At 41.7% G+C, this 27613-nt stretch overlaps 2 protein-coding genes across 3 annotated transcripts in view; one reads left to right on the forward strand and one right to left on the reverse strand.

Moving 5' to 3' along the window:
- The window catches only part of RBMX2 (RNA binding motif protein X-linked 2), a 37046-nt gene extending 28281 nt beyond the window's left edge, over positions 1 to 8765 (forward strand). The window contains exons 5-7 of the mRNA XM_002918606.4: positions 4751 to 4880; positions 6706 to 6883; positions 7342 to 8765. Coding sequence (XP_002918652.2) covers positions 4751 to 4880; positions 6706 to 6883; positions 7342 to 7838 — 805 coding nt within the window. The 3' untranslated portion in view covers positions 7839 to 8765. The remainder of the gene's footprint in view (positions 1 to 4750; positions 4881 to 6705; positions 6884 to 7341) is intronic.
- A 9177-nt stretch (positions 8766 to 17942) lies between these two features.
- Positions 17943 to 27613, reverse strand: part of LOC100475469 (fibrous sheath-interacting protein 2) — a 66601-nt gene continuing 56930 nt past the window's right edge. For both annotated transcript variants that reach the window (XM_034648858.1, XM_034648857.1), the window contains exons 18-21: positions 26339 to 26836; positions 25234 to 25334; positions 24079 to 24122; positions 17943 to 18455 (exon numbers count right to left, since the gene is read on the reverse strand). In XM_034648858.1, coding sequence (XP_034504749.1) covers positions 18310 to 18455; positions 24079 to 24122; positions 25234 to 25334; positions 26339 to 26836 — 789 coding nt within the window. In that variant the 3' untranslated portion in view covers positions 17943 to 18309. The remainder of the gene's footprint in view (positions 18456 to 24078; positions 24123 to 25233; positions 25335 to 26338; positions 26837 to 27613) is intronic.

Raw genomic sequence — 27613 nt, forward strand, 5'->3', positions numbered from 1 at the left:
TTTACTGCTTTTTCAGTGTGGCTTGTTCAGCCTGGGCCTACACCGGAACAGACTGGAACTCACAGGAAGTTACCATGTTGGGCTCCTTGGGCTCCTGCAAACTAAGGGTAATCCATGATCACAGGGCCCTTGTGGCCTACACCTGTGTGATATTGTAGGATTAGGGCAAAGCACAGAGGAATGGGAGAAAAAGCAAAAGTTTTAGGCAGTAGTTTGTTTTCTTTGTTTCTAGATGAGCAGAGCCAGTCTCTTTACCCAGAAGCTGAGAATTACAGGCTGATGAGGAAAAAGAACGAATAGGTGAAACTTAAATATTCTTCATTCTACTATGAGATGAAAGCAGTAGCATTGGGTGGGAGAGCGTCGTGGCAGCTTTCACTGGTAGTGGCAGCTGGTAGGAGAGGGGCTGGGCACAGCCCAGAGCTACACAGAGTCGTTAGGCAGTCCATAAGGCCAGAGGGGCCTTGAGGGCAGAGGACTATTGCAGAGAAGTTGGACAGCATATACAGGCAGAGGACCGTGGCATAAGGGTTTGGGGAAGCAAACACAGCCAGCACACCATGGCAGGGATGGTTGGGCCATCCGATAGGAAGAGGACCCTGGCTAAGTGGTTGGGCAGCATATGGGGGAAAGGGCCATGGGAAAGAAATTGGGTAATACATGAGAAGGCCATGGGAAGAGGGCCTCGGCAGCCCAAACTGGCAAAGCGCCCAGAGAGGGACAGAGGCTGTTTCCTCCTGCTTCTGGGCTGCTGGAAGTTCACAGCAGGTGCAGCCTATAATTTCCACCCCTTTTGATACCTCTGTCTGGTCCAGCCTTCCATCTAGGGGCTGTTTTTGTCTTATTTGCATTGAGTGATGATCAGCTGGTGTGTTTGTTTATTCTAATTCTCTATTCTGGCTGTACACATTGCTCTCAGTGAAGATTGCTTTTGCCATTGGTAACAGTGATTTTCAAAAAATGTTTTGTTTTCTGATTATCAAGGTAATGTATAATCATTATAGAACATTTGGCAAAAAAGGAAAAGCATAAAGAAGAAACTAGAATGTACTTCAAGGAAAAATTGTTAACATTTTGGTGTATTTCTTTATCTTTTTTTTTAACTTGGACATTATTTGCTGTTATAAATTGTATTGCAGTAAACATTATAGTATATACATCCTTTGTATGCATTCCGGATAGTTTCCGTAGTGAAATTACTTGATCAGTATGTGCTAACATACTTTTTAAGATATTTTATAAATATGGCCAAAATGCTCTCTGAGAAAGTTGTACCAGTTTCTGTTCTCACTAGAATGCCCATTTTTTCTGAATCCTTATCGGCAGTGGTTATTGAAAAAAATATTTGTTGTATGGTTTCTCATTATGATTTTACTTTGCCTTTATTTAATCGTCAGTGAGGTAGAACATCTTTGCATAGATTTACATGCTGTTACTTCTTGTTTTTTTGTAAGTTGTCTTTTCATTTCCTTTGCTTGTTTTCTTCTATTGGTGTGTTCCTCATTTTCTTAGTGATTTTACAAAAGCTGTTAATGGTTTTAACTCTGTTATACCACTTTGTCATGTATTGTGTTACTGTGGACTTATTTTACTTAATTTGATGTATTATACTATAGTCATTATTATTTCTCGATGCTCAGATTGTCGCAATTTGGTCTGTAGGAGTCCGTTTAATTTAAATGAGTTCCTATATTCTCTTTTCTTTTACTTATTTTGAATTAATTTTAGGCTTAAAATAGGAAAGTTACAAAGTAGTGTAAAGAATACCTGTTTCCCCTTTGCTTAAGAGTCCCCATTGTTAACATTTCACTACATTTACTTTGTCATTATTTCTCCTACCTGTGATTTTTTCTGAACCATTTGAGAGTCAGTTGCAGACATGATGCCCATTTATCCCTAAATTCTTGAATATGTGTTTCCCCCAAAACAAGGGCATTCTCTTGTTTAACCTCAGTATGGTGATCAAATTCAGGAAGTTAACACTGATACAATGTTATCATCTAATCCACATACTGTTCAGCTTCACCAGTTGTCCTGATGATGTTCTTTATAGCAAAAGGAAAAAAACTGCTTTCTGGTCCTTTATCTGTGATATGAGTTGTAAATATGTTCTTCTATTTTGTCAATTGTCTTTTGACTTTGTTGTGACTTTTTTTTTTTTGCTGTGCAAAATTAAAAAAAATATTCATTCATGTGTTTAAATTATATGGCAAAATTGACTTTTTTAGGGAGTGTGCAGTCCCTGTGAGCTTTAATATGTGTATAGGTTTGTGTTGTCACCCCCACAATTAGGATGAAGAACAATTCTATCACCCCAGAAACTCCTTTGTCTTGACCCTGTATAATCTCATGCTCTAGTGTCTTATATGGTCAGATTTATCAGTCTTTTTTGTTGCTTCTGGATTTTGAGTCATAATTAAATAGTATTTCTCCCCACCCACCCATCTGTGTTCCCTTCTAGTACTTGTATGGTTTCAATTTTATGCATTGAAATCTCCGATCCATTTAGACTTATTCTGATGTATAGTGTGAGACACGGTTCCAATTTCATGTTTTTTTAATGACTTTCCATTTGTCCCAACATTTATAAAAAAATCCATATTCCCCCCCCCAGCAAATTGGGATGTCACCCTTATCATATTACTAATTTTTCCATATATACTTGAGTCTCTTTCTTGGTTTTCTGTTCTGTTGGTCTGTCTCTTCATGCGCCAGTACCACACAAATCATAGAATTTTTTCAGTGTGTTTAATACCTGGGAGAGTTACTCCCCCTCATTTTTTTTATTATAAAGCTTTTCCATCTATTCTTACATGTTCATTTTTCCATGAGAACTTTAGAATCAACTTATCCAGCTCCAGGAAAGTAAAACACAATTTGTACTACATTAAATTTAAATGTTAACTTGGGGGAAGATGTTGCTGTCTTTATGATGTTGAGTCATCCTATCCAAAAACAAGGGATGTCTTTATATTTGTTCAAATATATGTGTGTGTCTTTCAGTTTTAAAAACTTTTCTCTATATAGACTTTGTACATTGCTTGTTAAGTTTATTGTAAGTATTTTATCTTTTTTGTTGCTAATACAACTGGGGTTTCTCTTTGGTTGTATCTTCTAACTGATTATTGTTTGTAAGAGAGTGATTTATTTTTAAACTTTATATCCTGTTACCTTACTGAATTATACTCTTTGTTTTTATCATTGTTTATCATTGATTCTCTTGGGTTTTCTATACATACTATTATATGTAAATCTTCAAATAGAGCTAGTTTTACTTTTTCATTTTTTACATCTGTTTTCTCCTATCTCCTGTCTCCTGTCTAATTGCACTGGCCTATACCTACAGTATTAAACTGTGTTAAATAGTTCCTGACCTTAGTTGAATCAGCTCCAGTACAGGTTTCCCCTGCTATCCGATGGTAGAGTGTTCTGTGAAAGCTTTCTAAGCTAAAATGGCATAAAGTGATGAAGCAGTTACCATACCATAAAAGTGAAAATCCTCTTCAGCTTTCTTTCGGTTAGTGAAAACCGGTACTAATGTAGGTCTTTTGTAAAAGCAAAGTGGCATAAAGTGAACGTTCGGGTAGTGGGGGAAACCTGTATTTTCTGTTAGGTAAGATGCTAGATATCTGGCTGGGATGTATGTATGTGATCTCGTTATTAAGTATCCACCAATTCCTATTTTATTTTTATGACTTTATTTTTTAATTTATGAATCTTTAACTTATCTGGAATTTAACTTTGTATAAGGAGTAAGGTAGAATTTTTTTCTATTTTCTCTTAATTTATGCTTTTATCTTTATTAACTCCCATCTGCTTTCCTTCTATTTGTTTTCTTTTATATTCATTCTGCCTTTTTAACAGTAAAATTCTTTAAGGTTATAGATTTTTCTGAGTGTGGTTTTAGCTGTATCCTGTAAGTTTTGGTATATATTCTCATTTTTGTTATTTTTTAAGTAGTCTGCCATTGATTTTTTTTTTCTTTATTTCATTTTCATCTAGTTGTTAGCTAGGAGAGTAGGTTTCAAGTTCTAGCAAGAAGGGTATTTTTTATTTAAAATATTTTCAGCTGGATAGCATTGTGATTGGAGCACATGTTCTGTTCTGTTTTTGGAGGTTATTGAGGTTTATTCTATAGTCAATTTTAATACATGTTTCATGGGTTCTTGAGAAGAAATTGCCCTCTTTTTGTAAGATTCAAATATATATATCCACTAGTTTGACATTAATATTTGTTAACAACATAATTGTTATATTATTATGTTTATTTATATTTATGTTATATAATTACATATTGATATTAATTCATCTGACCTTTTTTTTGGTCAATTTTATGTGTTATGAACTTAAGTGGTATGTTAAAATATCTCATAACTTTGGTTACTTGTTTCTGTTTGTATTTTTAATAGTTTCTTTAATTAAATTTTTGATTTGTGACCTTATGCATAAAGTTTCATGACATATCTTTGTAATATATTAAGACCTTTTACAGTGTAAAAGAGCTCTCTTAGTCCCATTTAAATATTTTTTTGGCCTTGAATTCATCTTTGATCTTAATATTACCACCCATTTTGTAATTGGGTGTTACTGCTCTGTCCTTGTCTAATTTTTATTTTTAATCTTTTTATGTTATCTTGTTCTAGATGTGTCTCCTGTACAGATTATATTATTTGAATTTTGTTTTGTCATTCAATCTGAAAATTTTTGCATTTTAAATCAATAGTGTCTTACTCTTTTATAAAATAAATAGATATGGGGAGATTGTTAACATTAATCTGGTGCGGGACAAGAAGACTGGGAAATCCAAAGGATTCTGTTTCCTTTGCTATGAAGACCAGAGGAGCACAATTCTGGCTGTTGACAATTTTAATGGGATCAAGGTGAGTATGTTCACTAAGGAGGATTTGGCTGGACTTTCCTGTATGTAAGGGTTTGGTTTAACTTCCCACCTGATTGCCACAGGTTCAAGGACAGTACTGGTCACCTGGGTGTGTTGAGAGGGTTGCAGAGGTGTGGGGACATACTGACCAGGAAATGATCCCAGAAAATAATTTCATTGGCGAATGAACCTGCTAACACTTGTTCCTTTTCCTCATGTTCATCTTCCCAGGAGCATAGGTACCATATCCCCCACTCCCAACCAAGCCTCTGGTTTCTCACCTTCCCATTCTCACACCCCACTCTCATCTCTGATGTATTGGGCAGCAAAGAGACTAACAAATACTGCTCTTCCATGCTATGCTCTATCAGGGAATTTGGGGCTCTCTTGTGGCTTCATGCTCTAAGACATAGCTTTGTGGGTCCATCATTTATCTCCACTGGCTTACCATTACTGGGCCCTGGAAATTCTCTAGTTAAAGTCTGATGACAAATTCTACAAAAGTAACTCATTCTGAAGTTGTTTCTCCTCTGTTCCATCTCACTCCACCCTTTGCCTGAGAGAAGGTGATGGGCAAGTCAGGCTTATCTATGCTCTACCTGGTTCCTGTACTTGTTTAGGAAAAACACTGCAGTTGGATAAGCATTGTCATAGGTTGGGGGGTGGCTTTTGACTTGGAGAGTTTGTCACTGATTGCACCAGTGTGGAACAGCTGGAGACTCTAGGACAGGGTGGAACAAGGTACTAGGCTTGATTTTTAAGACAACCAGCAGTCAAATGGAGTCACCATAAAAGGGAGGTTTTAAAAAATGTTTTCAAAAGGGGAATAGGAAAGATGACTGACTGCTTTGGATTAAAGGTAAGAGTAAAAATTTGCTCTTGTGTGGGAACAATAAAAGCCAGACTTAAAATTTTGGATGATTTTGCCTATAGAATAGGTCTGTATCTGCCTGAATTTTTTTAAAGATTTTATTTATTTGAGAGAGAGAGAATGAGAGACAGAAGGAGCAGGGGGAGGGGCAGAGGGAGAGGGAGAAGCAGACTCCCTGCTGAGCTGGGGCCTGACGTGGGGCTCCATCCAGGAGTCCAGGATCATGACCTGAGCCGAAGGCAGACGCTCAACTAACTGAGCCACCCAGGCGCCCAGCCTGAATGTTTTTAAGTGAGGGGTTAATTTTTTGTTGTTCACCCAGAGAGTTGTGATTCACAGCAAAAATGTAAGTGTGAGCCAGTTGTTCCAGTATGGTGGGGGTAGAGCAAGGTGTGAGGGCTTAAGAAAAAAGCTTCCTTCCCCTTTCCAGCTATTGGTCTGCCTTGGCCTCATCCTAATTGCTGTATCAAGAAAACAGCTGCAGCACTGCACTTGATTTCAGGAATTCTTTCTAGCTGCCAGGCCACAGTATGTTTTACTGTGAATTAATGTTACAGATTGAGGGTAATTCATTGTTTATGCATGTGAATTCTCAGTTTTCCCTGCTGTTTGTGTTTTGGGGCGGTACTGCCCAGCCTTTTTTCACTTAATGGCACACGTAGAACATGAAGGTTATTGTGTGGCACACTGGGGTAAGAGGAGGCTGCCTGGTACAAGTGCCTCAGGGACTCCAGCTGCCCCAGGCCCCTCCTGGCTGCCCCAAGGGCTGAGCAAATTGTTATCTAGGTATATGTGCTGTGACACACCAGTTGGGCGGGTCTCCTTTAGAGATTTCCCCAGAAGTAGAATTAGCAGGAAGGTAAAGGGTGTGGTTCAAACCTTGGCGTTCTGCAGCTGGGTACAAATAGTTCAATGGGAGGGCTGTCTCTGCTGAAGCATTGCCTATCTGTCTTAGATCAAAGGAAGAACTATCCGAGTGGATCATGTGTCTAACTATCGTGCTCCTAAGGACTTGGAAGAAATAGATGATATGACCAAAGAACTCCAGGAGAAGGGCTGTGGGGCTCACACCCCCTCAGTGAGTGCATCTGAGGGTTCTGAAGATGACAAACCCCCCAAAAAACACAAAAAAGGTAAAGCGTTAAGACCCAGGAGAAGATTCTGGGTAGCCTTAGTGTTTGCTCTTCCTGGCATTCACTGAGAGTTGCTAATCAGTTCTTAAGTATGAAGGGGAAAGGTGTGGGGAACCTTACTTTAATTGGGAAAGGAGAGGTATCAGTGGAAGACTAATATTGTGGGCTGAATTCTGTCTCCTCAAATTCGTATGTTGAAGTCCTCATCCCTCAGTACCTCAGAATGTGACTGTATTTGGAGGCAGGGTCTTTAGAAAGGTAATTAAGGGTGAGAATTACCTTATACAGCAACTTGACATATCAAGAAGGACAGACATCCAAGTTGGCTTCTTGGAGATGCTTAGTGGAAATGTAGATTATCACTGCTTCACGCTCCTGCCAACAGTGCTTTCCTTTTGCATACCCTCCCCCTCCTTCGACTTCCTTTCCTTATTGGTTGTGCCCCTTTTTTCCTCCAGACAAAAAGGAAAAAAAGAGAAGAAAGAAAGACAAAGAGAAGACTGCCCGGGAGGTACTGGCAGAGCAGCCAGCCGCCTCTTCTTCACCCAGAAGCAAGATGGTAAAGGAAAAAGATGACCCTGGCTCTAAAAAGCACAGCACCAAGAACTCAGAGAGGGGTCAGAAGTCAGAGCCCAGAGAGGTGCGGAAGCACCACCCCAGCTCTCCCGAGGTCAGAGTGACCTGCCGCGATGGAGCAGAGGACAGAGAGAGGGAGCTGAAGAAAGAAAAGCTGAAGCATGAACATAGGTCCTCAACCAGGAGGGAAGAAAGAGAGGAAAAGAACAGAGATAGAGGTCGAAGCTCAGACAGACCTTCCAGCCGGCACAATGGGCGTTCTGAGGGCCGTACTCAGAGAAGTAGAAGTAGGAGCCGAGCGAGGTCGCACAGGCATAAGAGGGCCCGGCACTCGCGGGACCGGGAGTCCTCTAACCCCAGTGATCGCAGGCGCCACTGAAACTGCGGCCTGTCTGACTGCCTGATAGAACTGGAAATGAACTTGATCTTTAAAATGCAATCATATTCAGTTATGCTTTTACTGTTACCATAAGTCAAATCTCTGAGGCTGAATTCTTCCAATCCCTTGAGTGTTAGAGTCATCGAGAGCTGTAGTTTTAACAGCTAAATTTGGTTTTATAAATGTGGCCCTTGAATTTATGATCCCAATTTATGATGAAATTGTCAGGAAAGGGGAAATACCAGGCAGTTCTAGAATTCTGGTCTTTGTGCTAGAGGTGTAGGTGACCTTTCCAGTTGGCAGGTACAGCCATAGCATAGAGAAGGGTGGTTTAACTAGGTCTGGACAGCTTGATGTGAATGCAATAGTGATTCTTAACACCAGGCCGCTCCCTCTGCACTCCACCCTGCTTTTAAAAAAATTTTTAAATGTCTCTTTTTTAACATCCACCCACCTCCTTGCTATTTATTTATTTATTTATTTATTTATATCGAGGTGAAAGTCACATAACATCAAATTAACCATTTTAAAGGGAACAATTCAGTGGCATTTGGTACATTCATGGTGTACCAAACCACCACCCCTGTGTAGTTCTAAAACATTTCCATCACCCCCAGAATGAAACCCTGTGCCTGTGAAGCAGACTCTGCATTCCATCCTCCTCGTCCCTGTCGACTACCAATCTGCTTTCCATTCGTGGAACTACCATTTTATACAAGTGGAGTCATACAACACACGGCCTTTTGTGTCTGGGGTCTTCCACTTAGTATGTTTTTGATGTTCATCCATGTAGCATGGATCGGTACTTTGTTCCCTTTTTAAAAAAGATTTTTAAGAACTTATTTATTTGTCAGAGAGAGAGAGCACAAGCAGGGGGAGCGGCAGGCAGAGGGAGAAGCAGGCTTCCCGCTTAGCAAGGACCCCGGCGTGGGACTCGATCCCAGGATCCTGGGATCATGACCTGAGCTGAAGGCAGACACTTCAGTGACTGAGCCACCCAGGCGTCCCAGTACTTGGTTCCTTTTTTATGGCAGAATAATATCCCATTGTATGGATAGGCCACATTTTGTTTATCCATTCCTCGGTGGATGGACATTTGGCTTGTTTCTACTTTTTGGCTAGCCAGCTCCCTTTCCACGTCTCAGACATACCAGGCTACCTGGGGGCTGAGTTTCCTTTTCAAGTAGCTGTTCTTGCTGAGATGGGAACACTTTGTCACCTTCATTGCATATCTCTCTGGTCTCCTTGGCAGTTTTTCCTCTTTTGGAGAATCCTGTCCTTTTATCAATCAGTCCCTTATGAATTAAGTAGGAATTAGTTCAAGGGACCTTAATACTGCTGCCGAATCACTAAGATTGAACTTCTGACCCTGCAAAACAAAGGAATAGAGCTTTAATAGTGAGCACATTTAATCAGTTTACCTGGTATGCTAGTTTGGGTCCAAGATTAGATGTGCGAGAGATTTTTTTAAAGGGGAAAACGCCCATGAAAAAAATGGGAAAGGAGGTTGGAGGAGTCTATGAAAGCAGTCAGACTCTGATAGAGGTCTAACCTTTGGAGAAGAGGGAAGGCAAGAAGGAAGGTTGGGTAGGAAAAGTCTTACACTGCTGTGGAGTTCTGAAAATGGGTCAGCAAGACCAATGACGTGGTGAGTCCTTGAACCAAAGCACCCGTCATGAGAAGTCCTGCTAGATCAGCCCTGGGAAGCAGGAGTCCTTGCTCTTGGGCCTTCGTCAGCCGTGTGGCACTGTGTTTATGTGTCTGTTGTGCCAGTTGCGTGGTAGCCACTGACGAAAGGCCTGTGCACCTGGCTCAGTCATTCTGTCTGCTTGGCAGTTTAGTGCCTCTTCCATGCTGGATGCTCTGATGGCTGTTAGCGTGTGATATAGAAATACTCCCACATGTCAGCCCACAGTCTTTACAACAGACCTTTTTGTCTCTGATCTTCGGCCCTGGTCCTTCCAGTCTCCCAATGAGACGGCCAGGCCATTGGCCACTGCCCAGAGGTCTGTGCATATCCGATAAATATTCTCACTTTAGGCCACTGCTTTTACACCAAGTCAGGTGCACTGCTTGAGGTCCTGTCTGTTGGAAAAGTTTTCCTTCTCCACCCCTGAATGTGGCTGTAATACAGATACCATTCATCTTCATTTTGCACCCACATACTGACCTGACCCCCCTGTACACCAGGCTCAAGCTGTTTCCTGCCTCAGTTGGTCATACAGGAACCCCCATTCGGCTATAGGTGCAGTGATACAGGGGCTACCATTCTCTGCGTCTTTTAGGTTCTTGATAGTCGCACTGATCTACTCTGTCTCCCCTGAGATGTAATATTGTTTCGATTTATGTATCAATTGGGGTTTTACCAGGAAAACAACCCGTAGGATACATGTATCCTGCTGTAAGCCAGTACCTAAAGAGAAAGCATTCAGGCATGCCTCATTTTATTGTGCTTTGCTTAATTGTGCTTCACAGATAACTGATGTGTGTTTGTTTGTTTACAAATTAAGGGTGTGTGGCAACCCTGTGTCGAAACAAGTCTCGGTGTCATTTTTCCAACAGCATTTTCTCACTTTGTTTCTCTGTCAGATTTTGGTAATCACAACATTTCAAACTTTTTCATTATTATTACATTTGTTTTGGTGATCTGTGATCAGTGGTTATGATTCACTGAAAGCTCAGATGATGGTTAGTATTTTTTAGCAATAAAGTATTTTTAAATTAAGATATGCACATTTTTTTAACACATAATGCAATTGCACACATAATAGACTGTAGTGTAAACATAAGTTTTCTATGCACTGGGAAACAAAAAGATACAAGTGACTTGCTTTATTGTGATCTGGAACTGACCCCCCAGTAGCTCTGAGGTGTGCCTGTGTGTGTGTGTGTATGGCAAGAATTCATTCTGCAGTTGTGGGGACTGGTTAGGCAAGTCTGAAATTTACAGGGCAGGCCAGCAGGCTGGAAACGCTTGGGCAGGAGCTGAAACTGCAGTCTACAGGCAGAATTTCTTTAGGGAAATTGCAGTTCTGCTGTTAGGTTCTTCAACTGATTGGATAAGGCCCACCCTGGATTATCAAAGATAATCTCCTTTACTTAAAATCAACCAATGGTAGATGTTAATCACATCTACGAAATACTTTCATAGCAACATCTAGATTGATGTTTGATTGACTAGTTGGGTACTATAGCCTGAGCCAAGTTGACACAGAAAAGTAACCATCTCCATTTATTCTTGTCCCTGGTGGAGGGGATCAGTTTCAGAGGTTTCCACTTGACTTTCCTCATTTTTTTAAAGATTTATTTATTTATTTATTTGACAGAAGGAGAGAGCGCCAGTGAGAAAGGGAACACAAGTAGGGGGAGTGGGAGAGGAAGAAGCAGGCTCCTAGTGGAGGAGCCTGATGTGGGGCTTGATCCCAGGACTCTGGGATCACGCTCTGAGCCGAAGGCAGATGCTTAAGGACTGAGCCACCCAGGCGCCTCTTGACTTTCCTCATTGTGATGACTCCTGCCCTATAGGCCTAGGACCCACATGGGGATTACTCTCAAGCACCAACTCAATTCCAGTTACACCCTTGAGGAGTAGCAAATGACCACTAGGTAGGCCTGTAACCCCCTGTGAGTCTTGTTTCAGGCCATGGCTTCGGTTATTCCTCAGCCCTGAAGCCCGTACTCTTAACAGGGCCATGATCATGCTTCAGGTCTCTAGGTATCAGTGTCAACTTTGATCTTAAGTTCAGTATTCCTCGAATGTCTGGCTATTCTTTCCCCAGTGTATATACACTGAAGTAAGTGGCTATAGGTCCTGTTAGAGGAAGTCCTGGGGGGAGTATATTTGTCATTGTCCTTCCTTCTAGGGACCCAGCTACCTCTTCCAGGTCAGAAAACATCTGTAGTCTGGAAACTGAGCAAGGAATTAGGTCTTTTTATTGGGAAACCTCCCTCAAAGCCCTACTCCTCCACTGTTGTCTTTTGCAGCATGTAGATCTCGATACCCTTGCTGGCTGTCTCGTCTGTTTTATTCCTAGGGACACAGAATCCATTTGCCATCTCTGCAACTCCCTGTAGGTAAAGATCCCTTGGCTGCCCCTCAGGCCTTGTGGTTTGTTTTGGTATTTGTGTCCTCCTAGCTGCTGGTGGGTAGCACCTCCACTGGTCTCTGTTACTCTGGGCCCCAGCTCCGTGATGATCTCTTACTGTCATCCCTGGCCTACAGAGGAGGTCACCTCTGAATGTAGTGATGCCGGTGCCCCTTTTACCACTGCCTTCCTGATGGCCTTGGTGAGTGAGGTGTCCTCTGCGTCAAGGTGTGCCCCCCCCCCAACACTACCATCTCAGGGGGTTTTGGACCTCGTGCAGGCTATCTACTGCACCATGTCCGCTTCCCTCTGCCTTTTCATTCCTTCTCTTGCTGTTGGTCAGGGCAGTTCAGGTGTTTCTACTTTGCTCAGTGGTAGCCATCACTTTCTCCAGGCCTCTAAGAACGACCTTAGTAGAGATTTTGTATCCCACGTGAGTCCTTTCCAGGGGATTAAATCTGTATTCTGAGAATGTGCTCCCAAGTCTATCAAGTTTTGCTTTTCTGCCCCTCTTGATGTAGCACCCTTGAAATGCAACCCCAGTGCTTCCTTGGCTCCTTCCTGTCAGTACCTGTCAGCTAATTCTTGCAGCTCTTTGGTGTATACTTTCTTCTCTCAATTAGGCTCAGGACTAACATGGCCAGGTTATGCTGGGATTTAATCCTAGTTGTCAAGTTTAGTAACCAGGAGAGGGGCCGGACACAGACTCTCAGAGGGGGACGTGCGTTGCCTTGTCAGGGGAGCAGGCTCTGCAGCATCTTCCAGCACAGAGGAAATGCTAGCTGTTATGAGGGAAGAATGGTTCCCTCTGCAAACTGAAGCCTGGGTGAGGGTGTCTGGCTAGATGTTCCCACTCCACGTCTCGGGGTCCCAGGATTTGCCAACCACATGGAATCACGTGGCCCTGACTGGAGCAAAGCAGATGCACCACATACTAAATATTGACTATTTAATCTCCCTTGAGTTCTACCACTCCATTATGTTCTCCCTCGGCCTGCTCCTCCACTGCAGGAGGAAGGGGCTTTGTAAGCTCCGCAGAAGCCCTCTGGCTCTCACACTTACTCTTTAGCTACTTAGTAACTGTCCTCCATTTCCATTACCCCGCTGGAGGGCGTCAGTACAACTTCACAGTGTCCAGCCATCTTCACAGTCTCTGTAGGCCTTATTCTTGTCGTATATTTAAAAAATCAATCACCGCATCTGCAAGGCCATTCTCTCAGTTTTCCCAGGTCATCTCCAGAGAAGTCTTCAGCAGTTGGACTGCCATCTTGTGTCTGAGACTATCTGTGTCCCGCACCTCCATCAAGACAGTGTCCATTTTGTCCACCAGGCAATGCCTGGTGCCATCCCAGAACCCCACCTTATCACAGCCTGTTTTCTTGGATCACCACTGGCACCAATTGCACTAGTTTGGGTTCTCTGAAAAGCAGATGCCGAAACAGGATTAGGGATAGGAGAGATTTACTAGGGAAAACCCTTGAGGGAAAATGAGTGGGGGCCAGGAGAGTCAAGGAGAGCTGCCGGACAGCCTAGATACAGGTCTAGATCCTGTGGAGGAGTGCGGGAAGGAAGGAGAGGTGGGTAGGAAGGATCTTGGACTGTGTGGTGCAGTTCTAAGGACATCTGGCAAAGCAAATGCGTCTGTTGGGAGGGGCAGTCCACTGTGGGTCGTGAGCATCCTTGCACTTTCTTGGTGAGGGCTTTGAAAGCAAGGCTTACTGGTCTAATATTGAGCCATTTCTATAGGGCAAGAGGACCACTGTGACTACTGTTTAACTGCTTGCTTCCCAGGGGAGGGGCACTGGTTTGTTTGCTCATTGCTCAAAAAGTCCCAGGCCCTTGACCCCGGGTTCCTCAGCTGCCATGCAACCCACTGCATGGGTGGCATCCACCTGAGCTCATTACATTGTCCTGTGGGACTTGGGAGAGGGAAACCGGCAGAACTATGCCAATACTCCTGCTGATGCTGTTTGCTGTGCTGTAATACACTGTCTTGTTCTAGTCCATTAAGTCTCACTGTCTACTTTCCACACCCGTGACGTGGTGACAGGTCTAGTCCTTGCTGTCCTTTGTGAGGCTGGAGTTCTTCCCTGACAACATCTCTGACTCAAGTCGCCTGTGAAGGGTGTCCTGTGTCTCACAGGAATGGCCTGTCTTAATATCCTGCCACATTCAGTCATTGACTGAGAGCAGCCTGTGGGACGTTTGGCCTTGGTGAAAATGCAGGGATAATGGATTTCAGTGGCAGCAGCATTGGATTTCAGAGCTCAGCAGCTGTGGCCGTTTGTCACTCGTGCTCCCTGCAGCCAGAAATCCAAGAGGCACACATACACCCTGTACCAGGCCAAGCCTGAAACAAGCAGCTAGCAATTGGTTTTGGCGGCTTTTTGGGAACAGTGAATGTTTGTTCCTTTCATGGGTCCACTTCGCAGAAGACAGTTGGAATTCATTGGTGGACAAATTCCCAGTGATCTCAACGCTAAACAGCCACATTGAATGAAGTGCTCATTGAGGGTGTTTTTTGGTTCTTGCCATATCAGTATTTCTTTCATGGTGGCCTAATTAGCACCCTAGTCTGTCTGTCTGTCCCTTTTTGCTTCCTCTAACCTATTGGGGCATGTACCTAATAAGTATCTGTCTCAGCAGTTTATGGACTCATTGAGTCCTAAATTGGAGATAATCCTTATCTGGTACAGGACATCCCTTCTGTAAACATGTTTTGAAGCTATTTGAAAGGAATAACCTGGTCATTGTCTAAGTGGGATTCTAGTGAAGTGTAAAGTGCTCTGTGCTGTGCTGTTAGGACCAAAGAATAAAGTTAAATGTTTCCTGATGTCTTTTATTTTATCTGAAAATGTAAATTTAGAAGACATAATTTGGGGTGTGATTATTTGCACTAGAAAGATTTAACCTAGCGTTCTTCCTTTACTAAATTAGTGACTCCTGATTCCTGCAGGTGTTACTGGAAACTGCATCATAAAATAGATAAGAGCAGGTTATAGTTTTCAGTAGGAAATAATCAACAATTACATTTATGATAAGCATTTTCTATTCTGTAAATTAAGTACGACCAATAGTATGTAATCAAAGATACATTGGTCCCTAGATAAATCATTAAAAATACTGAAATGATGTGCCAGGTCCTATAAAGGGGCAAAACTGTATGACATATGTTGTTACTCTAAAGTGTATGTGAAAATTAAAAAAAAAATAAAGCATATGTGTATCATGCAGACTTATGTCCGTTGTGATAGTACATTTAATTTAAGGCAGTATACTCTCTACAATGAACTTCAGTCAAAAATGTGACTACCTTTTGCCAGCTTAGGGTTTAGAAGAGCACTTGGGGATGACTGGAGATGACCTAGCCTCTTTAAAGAAGCCATTTAAAAAAGTCTGAACTGATGTTTTCCTTTTCCTCGTGCCTCAGAAGAAACTGAGGTATTAGATATCATTCCATTTGGCTTAGGATAGGGTTACAAGTGGCTTAAGAAGTGATGTTGATGATGATTATGATGATGTTTCTTCAGGAGAAAGGCATTTATTAGCAAGTAGCTCACAACAGCAAAAAACCTTCATGATTATTAAATTAAATCTCTAACTTCTTTGGATTTTTTATTAGTGTGCCATATGATTACCAAATCGTAAAGTATACTCTAGTTGTTGTCAGAGCACACATCTTATTTTGCAGGATGGTTTTGCTTATTTCAAATGTGCATTTCTATTTGTTTAGGTTGCACTGTCCTTTTCATTTTCAGTGTCTGTGTAGCCTTCTTTCTTGTTAATACACTACCAGTTCCCCCTGCTTGGATTGTTTTAATTTTTCATCATAATTTATACTACTGTTACAAACATTTTTATACAGAGTCCTTTTTAAATTTTTCTTTTGTAATATTCCCTTGGACCACATTTCCCAAAGAGGGGCTACTAGATCCAAAAGTGCAGACAGAACCATAGCTTGTCTTATTGTTAGATTGCTTTTCAGAAAGATCAAATTTGTGGAACCATCAGCACCGTAGAGTTCAAATATAATTTTTCCCCTACATTCTGGACAGCACTGGATTTTATCATTTCCTTTTTTCTTCTCTGGAAGGTGTATTGTGATAACTTCAGGTTATTCTAATTTGCATTTTCTTTCATTGCAAGTGAAGCTGTGCATTTTTACATTTAGTACTTTCATCTCTTTCTTTACATTTAGATGGTTCCATCTCCAAGGACTGTAGCTAGTAGCTCCAACATGCTTAGTGTATTTTGGCCAGCAGGCTTTGAACCACTAATGGTAGGCATCTTTCCTCCCATTGTGGTGCTCACCTTTTGACATTTAGTTCATTTGACAAAAAATTGTTTAAAATGAGGACCGACTTTATTTGAAGCTACAGATGCAACCATAGAAACAGACCATATCAGTGGCTCGAGGAAATAGTATCTGTCAAATAGCATGCTTGCATTCTCTATCCGTCCTTCCTTTCTCACCTCCCTCCATTCTTCCTTTCTCTCTCTGTTTTCTGCCTTTAGGAGGGATCCATTGGTAAAAGAGATTGCTTCTGGAGAGGAGAACCAGGTAGCATCTAGAAGAGCAGAGGTGAAGAGGCTTACCTTTCGCTGTACCATTTGTACTTTTGACTTCCAAACTGGATTTATATTACTTATTAGTAAAGACAAATTAAATCCATATGTAAGATCAGTATTTGCCATTATTGCTAACTGTTAAAAAATGACTTTAAAACTTAGGCTGCTGCATGTGATGAATTTCAGTATGTAGGGGCAGGAATGAGGGAACGGATGAAGGCAGCCAATTTGGGGATAGGTGGTATTTGTGCAGAAATGCCTCCCATTTTATTTCAAAAGTTCAGTTAACATAACATTTATGGACTGTAGGTACAGCATAAAGGAAATTTACTTGCCTGGAAATATTTTCCCAGGGAGTTTGCATAAAGCTGGGACCTTCCTCTGACCTAACTTTTGGATAAAGCTAGTGTATGAGAATGACTAGTTGAGTGATCCTCTTCCTGTTGACTGAGTGGAGAGAGGGAGGCTGGAGTGGTGGTTTCAGTACCAGAGTGGTGTTTCTGTCTCATGCAAGCAGTTTCTAGCCAAGCACTGTGTTGAGGCCAGTTGGCAGGTACAGGTTCTGATTTGCTCTCTTTGATTCCTTGACTTTGGTGTTCCCGAAGGGAACAATGGAATTTTTGCAGTTACCTCTCCATCAGTGGAATTTTTTTTTAAAAAGTTTTTATTTGTCAGAGAGAGAGAGAGCACAAGCAGGGGGAGAGGCAGAGGCAGAGGGAGAAGCAGGCTCCCTGCTGAGCAAGGAGCCAGATGCGGGACCCAATTCCAGGACCCTGGGATCATGACCTGAGCTGAAGGCAGATGCTTAACTGACTGAGCCACCCAGGCGTCCCCATCAATGGAGTTTTGGCAAGTGCATGAGCACAGATATGACTGGAAAGCATGAGCTTCCTCTGGCCACATCAGTGGTTCCTATGTCTCGAAGGGGCGAAGAGGATGCCTGGAGGCATCAAAAGCCCCTCTGAGGAGTCAGATCCTTGCACTGCCGGTGTTTGTGGATAGACTTTGGAAATGAACTTGCAGGGAATTTTTCAACCTAATCTGAATGGGCTACCGCCCATGAGGCCATGTGCTAACCAGACTGCAGTATCCAATGAAGGAGCCACTAGGTCCACATGGCTATTTAAATGGAACTAAAATGAAAAATTCAGTTCTTCACTCATACTAGTGACTAAATAGCCACGTGGAGCTAGTGGCTACTGTACTGGAATGAAAATGTGACCGGAGGGAGTGTGTGTGTGTGTGTGTGTGCCATTTCCATCATCATAGAAGATTCCATCGGATAGCACTGAATTAGATCATTCAGGGATGGTGGCATTATATGCAGCTCTGGGACCAGAGGTGAAATCCTTCCTGGTGCTTTCCAGACCTACCTGATCCTTCCTGTCCTTTGAGGATTGCCTCAATTCCAGTTTCTCCAAGAAACTCATACTGACCACTCCAGCTCACAACCACGAGTCCCTTCTTTGAACTCCTAGAGCACACAAAATACATAACTCATTCTTACTGGTGTCACACTTTTGCTTTTAAGTTAGTTTTATCTTCCCAGAAAGGCTTCAGTGCCCTCAAGAGCAGAGATTGAATCCCACAGATTATCTCGATGGGAGGCACAGTCCCTCTTTTTTGTGCCAAAATGCCTATCAGAAGCATTTATCAAACCCTTCTTTTCTCCAGCTGCCTTTTTGTACATTCTTTGCTCTTATGAGAATTTAAAATATTTATAAGAATCCGTGTGTAGGACACAATGTCATGTTTCAAAAGCCATTTATTTTTTTTGAGGAAGGTCAGCACCCTTATTGATGTTAGGTGTTGCAGCCTCAGCTTCTGTCCTGGTGAGGGTGGGGGGAGGGTGAGGAAGATTTGGAAACATTGGCATTAGATCTTGAAAACACTTTGGACAGAGCTGATGATACCTTCTTCATCATTTCAGACCCCTGTTTGGAAGTACTGGGCTTATCAGCATCTGTGAACAAACCAAGAGAGAAATCTGGTCATTTATTGAACTTTCTAATTAAAGCTGTCAGGCTGGGGATTGATGATTTAGGATTCAGAAAGAAGCATTATATAATAACTTTTGAGTTTTAAAGTGCTTTCACAAAGAGTCTTTTTTTAAAGTTTTTTAAAAAGATTTTATTCATTTGAGAGAGAGAGAGTGAAAGCATGATGGGGGGAGGGGTCAGAGGGAGAAGTAGACTCCCCGCTGAGCGGGGAACCAGTTGTGATGAGGGGCTCGATTCCCCAGGAACCTGGGGTCATGACCTGAGCCAAAGGCAGACGCTTCACCGACTGAGCCACCCCGACGCCCCCTTTAAGTTTTTAATTTTCATTCCAGTGTAGCTAATATACAGTGGCATGTGAGTTTCAGGTGTACAGCACAATGATTCAACAATTCTACACGTGACTCAGTGCTCATCATAACACACTATTTGCTCCTTCTGACACCCCTGGGAAGGAAAGCAGAGATATTCAGTGAGGCCAGATGCTTTGTCTCAGAGGACCTTAGTGACTTTAGATGAGGTCGGAAGGTGGCCAAGTTGGCACTAGAGCCCAGGCTGTGGTGTGCAGCTCTGTACTCCCTGCACCCTGATGCTTTTCGAACCAGCTCAGCAGTACCTTCTCCCTCATGCCATCAGATAACTATCCAAAACAGCCTGAGGAGCGGATTCCACACGAAAAGGTAACTTCCAATCCTTAGCAGTGTGGACATCCGTTTCAGAACGTCCAGGTAAAAGCAGCAGTGCTTTAAAAGAAGGTTATCATTTCTGACTCACTTTGGATAAATTTTCAGTTGACTGACCCCAAATGATCTGTTTGTTGTGTGAGCTATATAAGACTTGTGTGGCCAGTAAGAGTCTCCATTTGGACCCATTTTTTCTGCACCACTTGTTTTGTGCAAATCATATCCTAGTTTATGTTAACAGAATGATTACTGTATGTGTAAGGACAGAAATGAGCATTTATCTGTGTTGCCGATGCATCATGACAGGATGTCATGAAAAGATACAGGGCAATAAAGCACATACTTTCTTGTTTCCAGTAAACGACAAATTTCTCCTCTAGCTTTTGCAGTTACCTAGCTTTTAATCTTCTCCAGCAATATAACCTTGGGAATCTCAAGAATCTATGATTTTTAAAAAAGATTTTATTTATGTATTTGACAGAGAGAGAGACAGCCAGCGAGAGAGGGAACACAAGCAGGGGGAGTGGGACAGGAAGAAGCAGGCTCCCAGCGGAGGAGCCCAATATGGGGCTCGATCCCAGGACTCTGGAATCATGCCCTGAGCCGAAGGCAGATGCTCAACAACTGAACCACCCAGGCATCCCTCAAAAATCTATGATTAAAAGTAAGGTAGGAGACAGCAAGTTTACTCCCAAATAAGGGGGAAAATTTTAGTTTTTCAAATTAATAATGCAGTACTGGAATGTGCTAGTAGTTGACAAAATAAGAACAACCTAGAAATTAATCAGGAAAAAGTCAAAATCTGCAGAGGCAAAGACAAAGGCTTGAATGGAGAGATCTGCAGTCTGAAAAAGCAAGCCAACGACTTCTAGTTATAGGATTGAGGCACGCGCTACAAGGCCATATTCTGGAAATCTCACTGGAAAGGAAAAATGAAGCTTTGTTTTTGCAATTTGAGGATCTTGTTAAGAATACAGATGCCTGGATCCCATTTCCCAGAGATAAAAACTGGGCAGCACTGGGGAGGGGCCAGGATTCTGCATGGCTAATAAGCATCCTGGATGATCCTGACGCAAGCAAGCTGTCACTGAACAACACTTTGGGACACTGCCCTGGGACATGGTGATTCACAGGGTGGATGTGAGAAAAGCACTTAGCTGACAGATGCCTGGTACGTAGCTGACACATGATAAATGTCACTGCCAGGAACTGTCACCCCTTTGCTGGGAGGTTCAATTGAGAACTGCATAACAACTCACAAATCACAATCTATATACATAGTAAGTGGTATTATTTCAACCCCATATTGGTGGCGGGGGACTGTGCAAGGCAGGAGCCACTCACTGCACAGGGAGTGAATATATTTAGAATGACATCATTGAGAGCTTTATTAGAAAATGATAAATATGTTGTACCTGAAACACCATCATTTGAAGAATACAGGCTGGCCAGAGCACGTTCACGTTTATAGAGGGTGATAAACTGCCAAGACAGAGGTGAGGTGAAATAGTAGCTTAAGCCTCTGTCCTTTGTTGGACAGCGAACACCAGAAGTACCTAGAGACCCTCGAGGGACAAAGCACAACCATGTGGCATTTGTATAGCCCAATGCTGGCATTCTGCAGTCTCAAAGAATTATTCTCTGGGATCTCGGCTGTTCCTAGGTGTGACTCCTCAAATTCTTGGAATTATGACACCCAGGATTGGCCGCAGGCTTGGGCATGCACTGCCCCTATAGGATCATTTCAAGGGCTCAAGTGTCCCAGGTTGCAAAAAATGCCACCCATGCATGCCCCCTCCCTCCTGGGGCTTGGAATAAATGACATGTTTTAGATCCTTCTCTGAGAGAAGATAATGATGGGGGGGTCTTTAGGGGAGAAGGGGGAAAAGGGATGTCCAATTCACTACCACAATCTCCCTTTAAATAGTTCTTAACAATTGTGAGGTGTGGAGCATGGAGGCGGTAGGGCAGGCACAGTGGCTCGGATGTTGGCTCTGCTGTATGGACCTTTATCACCGCCTGGGATGCAGACGTGGCCTGATCACAGAAGGGCATGAAATAGGCTGGCGGAGGTGGCCAGGCTGCAGGGTAGCCACTCCGTGGTGGTGGCAGTTTAAAAGGAAGTAGCAAATCCATGAACTGAGGCATAAATTCATGCAAGATGAGAGAAGCTGTGTTTTGTACGGATGGTGTGGAGGGCAGAGTATTATTGTAACAGTTTGACTCTAATTCTTCTAAGAGGATTTGAGGCAGTTTACAGATTAAGACATTGCGAAATAGGATATTTAAAGGGATCAACTGGGAGAGGGACAATCTAAGGAACTGGTTCTCAACACTAGCGGCACAAGAGAAGCATCTGGATAAATATTAAAAATAGGCATGTTTTGGCCCTACCCTAATTGAACAGGATCCCCTGAGGGTGGGGCCAGCATTTATCTGTTTTCTAAATTGCCCAGGTGACTCCAATGTGTAGCCAGGCTGAGCGCTCCTGATCTAAAGGAAGGTGGGGGCGCGGTGCAGATGCTCCCGAATGGCTTGACAGCAGTAGGTTAAGTCAATGGTTTGCAATGTTGCCTATACATTAAAATCACCTGGGCAGCCTTTAGAACTCCCAAGGCCTAGGCTGCAACCCAGACCAATCAGAATCTCTGGGGGTGGGGCCTGGGAGTCAGTTTTAAAAGTTTGCCAGATGATTCCAATGTGCAGCCAGGGTCTCTGTAGTAGTTCCCAAATATGGCTATACATCTGACTAATGGGGAGAGGGCTAGGGAACTCCCAACAAAGAGACTACATTTGGCTCTGATGGCTAAGGCTGTTCTTTCAAAAAAATGTTTCTTGGGCATCTACCATATTTTAGTCCCATGTTAGGTGCTGGGTGTACAGTTCTAAACAAAACAAAGCCCTTGCCATCATGAAGCTTATATTCAAGTGAATATAAAGTCTACCAGAGGATGAGGGCAGGAATATTTATCTGCTTTCTTTACTACTGAATCTCCAGTGCCTGGCACATAGTAGGCACTTGTTAAAAAAATTGTTGAATGAATGAATGACTGAATAGTGACTTAAGTGCTATGAAGAAAAATAAAGCAGGGTAAGGGAGGATAGTGTGTGTGTTTCCATCTTACATGGCATGGTCAGGGAAGGCCTCACAGAGATGGTGACTTTTGAGCAAAGACTGGAAGGAGATGGGGAGGAAGACACACAGCTATCTGGGGTTAGCGTGTCCCTGGCAAAGGAAGAGCAAGGCAATGGCCCTGAGGTGAGAGCATGCTTGGCATTTTAGGGGAGCAGTAAGGAAGCCAGTGTGGCTGGAGGAGTGACAGTGAGTGGACAGAGGGGAAACAGAGTGACAAACGGGAAATGGGCGTTGGGAAGAGAGGGTGGGCAGCCCATATAGGGCCCTGTAGATGATGGTAAGGACTTTGGCATTAAGGAAAACATGATGGCTTCTTTTCCCGTGTCAGACACTGGAGAGTTATTCATGTGTACAGTGACTAATGTTTACCTGGAGCTGAATACAAGCAGGAATTTCTGTGCTACTCGATAAAGAATGCTGAATATCTTAATGGATCAGGCCTTTAACTATAATTTTACAATGGGGAAAACTCAGCAAGTGAGGACAATCAGCAAGAAGAGTCACGATGAGCCAGGAAATCAGCTTGGCAGTGGAAAAGCCTGTCAGCAGGCCTCCAGACTGGCCTTTAAGTGATGCTTGAGGTTGTCAAATAGATGTTAGTATTGCTAAATGAGAAGTGTCTGGAAAACTAACGAGGGGTGTATGAGAGGGTGTGTGTATGCGCACACTGGGGAGCGGTTAGAGTAAACCTAGAGGGAAGCAAAAGTGATACAAAACAGAGAAGAGGATCCAGGCGGATCTATGGCTTCAGCCATTATTGGAAACTTCCTAAGAGAGCCGTATGGGAGGGGAATTTCTGGGATCACACTGAGGAGTCAGCCAGACATGTTTTTCTAAACTTCTTAGTGAGGGAACCAATCATCTTCTCCCTCTCCCTCTCCCTCTGCCCCTCCCCCTGCTCTCTCTCTCTCAAATAAAAATAAATAAAATCTTTAAAAAACCCCTGGTGGATGGTCACATCATGTGGGAAAAAAAGTATTTGAAAACTGTATATTATTTCATGCTTTAAAAATTCTTTAAATTTGTATTGTGAAGTACATTGTACTCAGAAAAAAAATAAAAGAATAGGGGACTAAAAACTCAAGTTGTAAATATTTTAATGTCAGTTCTAACAGAAACAAAAGAAAGTGGAGTCTACTCTAGCCAGATTCTAACATAAACAAATAAATTTAAGTTTAATTTTTAGCTTTAAAAGCTTTTGGGGGCACCTAGGTGGCTTAGTTGGTTAAGGGTCTGCCTTTGACTCAGGTCATGATCCCAGGGTTCTGGGATTGAGCCCCATGGAGGCTCCCTACTCAGCAGGGAGTCTGCTTTTCCCTCTCCCTCTGCCTCTCTCCCATGCTGGTGCTTTCTCTTACAAAAATAAATAAGTAAAATCTTAAAAAAAAAGCTTTTAAAATATGTTTTACTGGGGCTAAGCTAGTCCTACAAAGCAAGGATACACTCTTAAAAAGAGATGATTAAATCCTAGTAGCATGAACCGTAGTACACATATAGATGTGATAAACCCATATGTCCTGGATATTTCCTACAGGAGCGTGGCAATTTTAAACCCATAATATCACACCATGTACTTTATACCAAAATTATTAATGAAATCTCAGTGATTCAGAAAAAGCAAACGCCTTGGCTCATGATACCTACTCCCCCAAAGTAGGTCAATCTATTAGAAAATTCAGTGTCAACTTCATGTTTCACAAGAGGAAAATTTATCAATGCAAAGAAAAAGTCTCCTTTAAATAGTATCTAAGAGAAAAAAATCAATCCAACCTTCTGTTATTTTGGCACTTGGATCTGAAAGACGATCATCATCACTAAAAAAAGATAAAAGACATTTCATTTTCTATGTTTTAACATATGAAGGAATACTGATTAAGTAAAAGAATAATCTGTCAAAATCATTATTCGTATAGAAGTAAATCTAGAATGGTATGTCTCTGAGTTCTCAAATCAAGTGAAAATGACTGCTACATCAACTTTTATTTGGTTTTGTATGTGCCCTCTTTTCTTCTCCAGTGACACAAATAATTGAGAGTCGCCTGCATTACTACTTACGTATGTTACAACAATCATGAAGGGAGAAAGGATCAATGGTGGGCCAGGGGTAGGTGTCCTAAAATGGCATCAGGTCAAAAAGAAACCTTAATTTCATAATGCCAAGTAGAAAAGAATATAGTTACAATCAGGTAGATTTTTCTCCTTATACCCTAGTTTTCCCATGATACAAAGTGTAACTCTTCCCCAGTTTGTGAATATTCTTATAAACATTGGAATAATTTTAGGCACATTTAGGCTATTCTAGAAAAAGTGTTAATCAGACTTCAAGTCTACAGTGTACTTTATTCTTCCTTGTCTCCTATAAATACTGCAGAGTCCATCCTTTCTCTTAACAGTCTTCCCCAACTTGGATGGTCTTGTCTAAAGCTCATCCATCCTTTAAGGCCCAAATCAAGCTCCACTGCTTTTGAGAATTCTTTCCTGAACGCTCCAACTTATGTAACCCCTCCATTTTGGGAATCCCCATGACAGTCAGTGCCGCACTGCTGAGTGTTTAGGTACATAAGGAAACTAAGTAGGAAGCCCTTTAGGTGGGCCATTAGTGCAGGAACTATTGTTGACCGAGGGCCTGTCTCTTAAGTTCCAGAATCTAACACATTGAAGACTTAATTTAACTATACTAACTAGACCACTATACTAGCAAGAAGGAAGTATAGACCAGATAAACAGGAATGGAAGAGAACATGGAAAGGGGAGGCCCAGGAAGTAACCACAGAGGAGAACAAGGGGAAGGAGTGAGGGGAGTTTGAGGGGTGAGACACTGGCTTTCTCACATGTTTACTTGAGGGGCCCATGATTCTCATCAACATAATTTTCATTTTGGTTTTCTATTTCTTAGCCAACTCATATTGCTTTAATTCACTGTACCTAGAAAATGAAGGCAGATCCTCTTCATTGTATGAGGATGAACTCATAATTCTATGTAAGAAGTAATATGCCGGTTCAGTACTAGTTTTCCTTTCTTCTCTCTGGAAAAGTACAAGTCAGGTAATTATAAAAAGGAGATTTTGTAATAAATTAAGTAAAATATACTATAATATTTCCTTAGTTATGTAGCCAGCATTTCTGATCAGGCACACTGTTTGCTCCTAAAATCTCACAGGGCTTCCTAATAAATAGATCTTAATAAACAGATCTGAGTTTGTGTTGAGGCTATTGTCCTGGTGAGCCTCTGAATTGGCCAGAGTTGTATCTCTGTGTTTTCTTTTCTCTGGTTCACTGCAGTTTCTGGGTTAACTTGGAAATCATTGCAAATGGATAATCCAGGCGATTGTCTCACCAGGAAATCCTAAATCATGTGTATCTTCCAAATGCATGTACAGTGCAATTTTTTTGGTAGGGCCAACCCAAGAGGATGATAAGGCCCCTGTGTTTGTCAGAGTAATAGTGGGGCTTATGGACTGAGGAATATTCAACATACTTTGCATAACTTGCTGTGTTTCAACAAGTTGGGTAATTTTTGAGAAAAAAGTTGGTGAAGTAACTTGCCCAAAGGTCACATAGCTACTAAATGGCAAGGCCAGAATTCAAACCCAGATAGGCTGAATTTGCATGAATCTTTACTCCCCTCCAGCCCATCTTCTGGTCTTGTCCACTGGCATGGAGTTTCTGCAAACAAAACTTCCAGTGAGTATTTATAGGTCAGAGTACAAAAAAAAAAAAATCAAATCTATGATTTTAAATAATTAGATTGCATTTCTCCTAACTAACTGGTTTCCTTTTTATGTTTTACTTGTCTTTCTGGCTAACCTAGGACCCTTTCCATGCTCTATTTTTCTTCAATTGAGGCTTCTGACTTCATCTGTTAATCATTTCCCTTTCGTTATAAATATCATCAAAGTTGGGAGAGACTGCCCGGATTTAGTTTATGCCCTCTTCTTCCTACCCAACATAAATTACTTGGACTAAGTTTGTGAAACTCTGCACCTTCTCTATAGAAACCCGGTCACTGAGAGTCCCATTTGTCACTTACACTTAGTTGTGTCTTTCTCTCCCAAAAGGAAGAATCTGTGCCAGTCGAGGATCTGGAAGTAGTCACATCAGCATTAGAAACAGTTCTTCGTTGTGTCTCCTCAGATTCTGTCCATTGATTTGGTGATGCTTCAGTATTTGTTATAGTTACAGTAGATCTACTCTGACAACATTTTCCTAGTGACAAAAATTTTTTCAGATTTCTCTTGCTCTTCGGTGGCGTGGGAAAAGCCACTGTGCTTGTAATGGGTTTCATGTCTTCTTTTACTTGATCTTCAAATGGGCCTTCTGGAAGTTCTTCTTTCACTACGTCTTGTAAAACAACTTCATCTTCATCGGAAGTTAAGCCCTCTTCCACTTTATTTTCTGAAACATCTTGATTAATATCATGAGTTACCAAACGAATGATAAGATCTTTTTTGCTGTGGACATCTTTTAAAAGCTCCACTTTGGTGATGTCAGGCTTTATTAAGTTCTGAAATGAATTCCTACTAGCAGTCTGGAATTGAAGAGAAAATTAATATAAAAACTACTGCCTCAGTCATTTTTCCTATGGTTCTATAGTAATAAAGCAAATTTCACATGGCTTTCAGTTTCATTTTAGTAAAATTATCCTCAAATGCCACTTACTGGTAGAGTAGTGATGTGTGTATATATATACACACACACATATATTTTTTGAGTAGTGATATATTTAAAAGAAGAAATAAATAAAAATCATAAGCAATATTTGCTCATTTCAATGATCCTTTTTTTTTTTGCATTCAAGAATAGTGTCATCCAGTCCAAAGAAGGGAACCCTAGTAAGTTTTGTCTTTTGCTTCAAATTTTACTTTTTACTTGTCAAGAAATGCTAAGTGTACAAATACTGTAATTACATTCTGTTTTCATCATTTACATGGAAAATTCTGTGACAGACTTAGGACATGTTTTTCTAAACTTCTTAGTGAGGGAACCAATCATAGAGCAATCTAAATGTAGATATTTTCATGAACAAAAGACAAGGTATTGGCTGACCTGGATTTTAAAACATGATTGTGAAAGACTTTGCATGTTTACTTTTCACCCTCCACATTCTAACCCTTGAACATATTTTCCAAAGGGAGCTTCAAAGAGTAACTCTTTATCCTTCCTTACCTCCTTGGTCAAATGTCACTTTCCATTTTGCAATGGTAAAGACAGAACAAAGAAAAGACAGTCATAAAAATGACTTTTCCCGTTTCTGTAGACTTTGCTGATGCCACAGAACCTTTACATTAATTTGGGTTATCAATCT

Source organism: Ailuropoda melanoleuca, chromosome X (genome assembly GCF_002007445.2).
Source record: "Ailuropoda melanoleuca isolate Jingjing chromosome X, ASM200744v2, whole genome shotgun sequence".
Classification (NCBI taxonomy): Eukaryota; Metazoa; Chordata; class Mammalia; order Carnivora; family Ursidae; genus Ailuropoda; species Ailuropoda melanoleuca.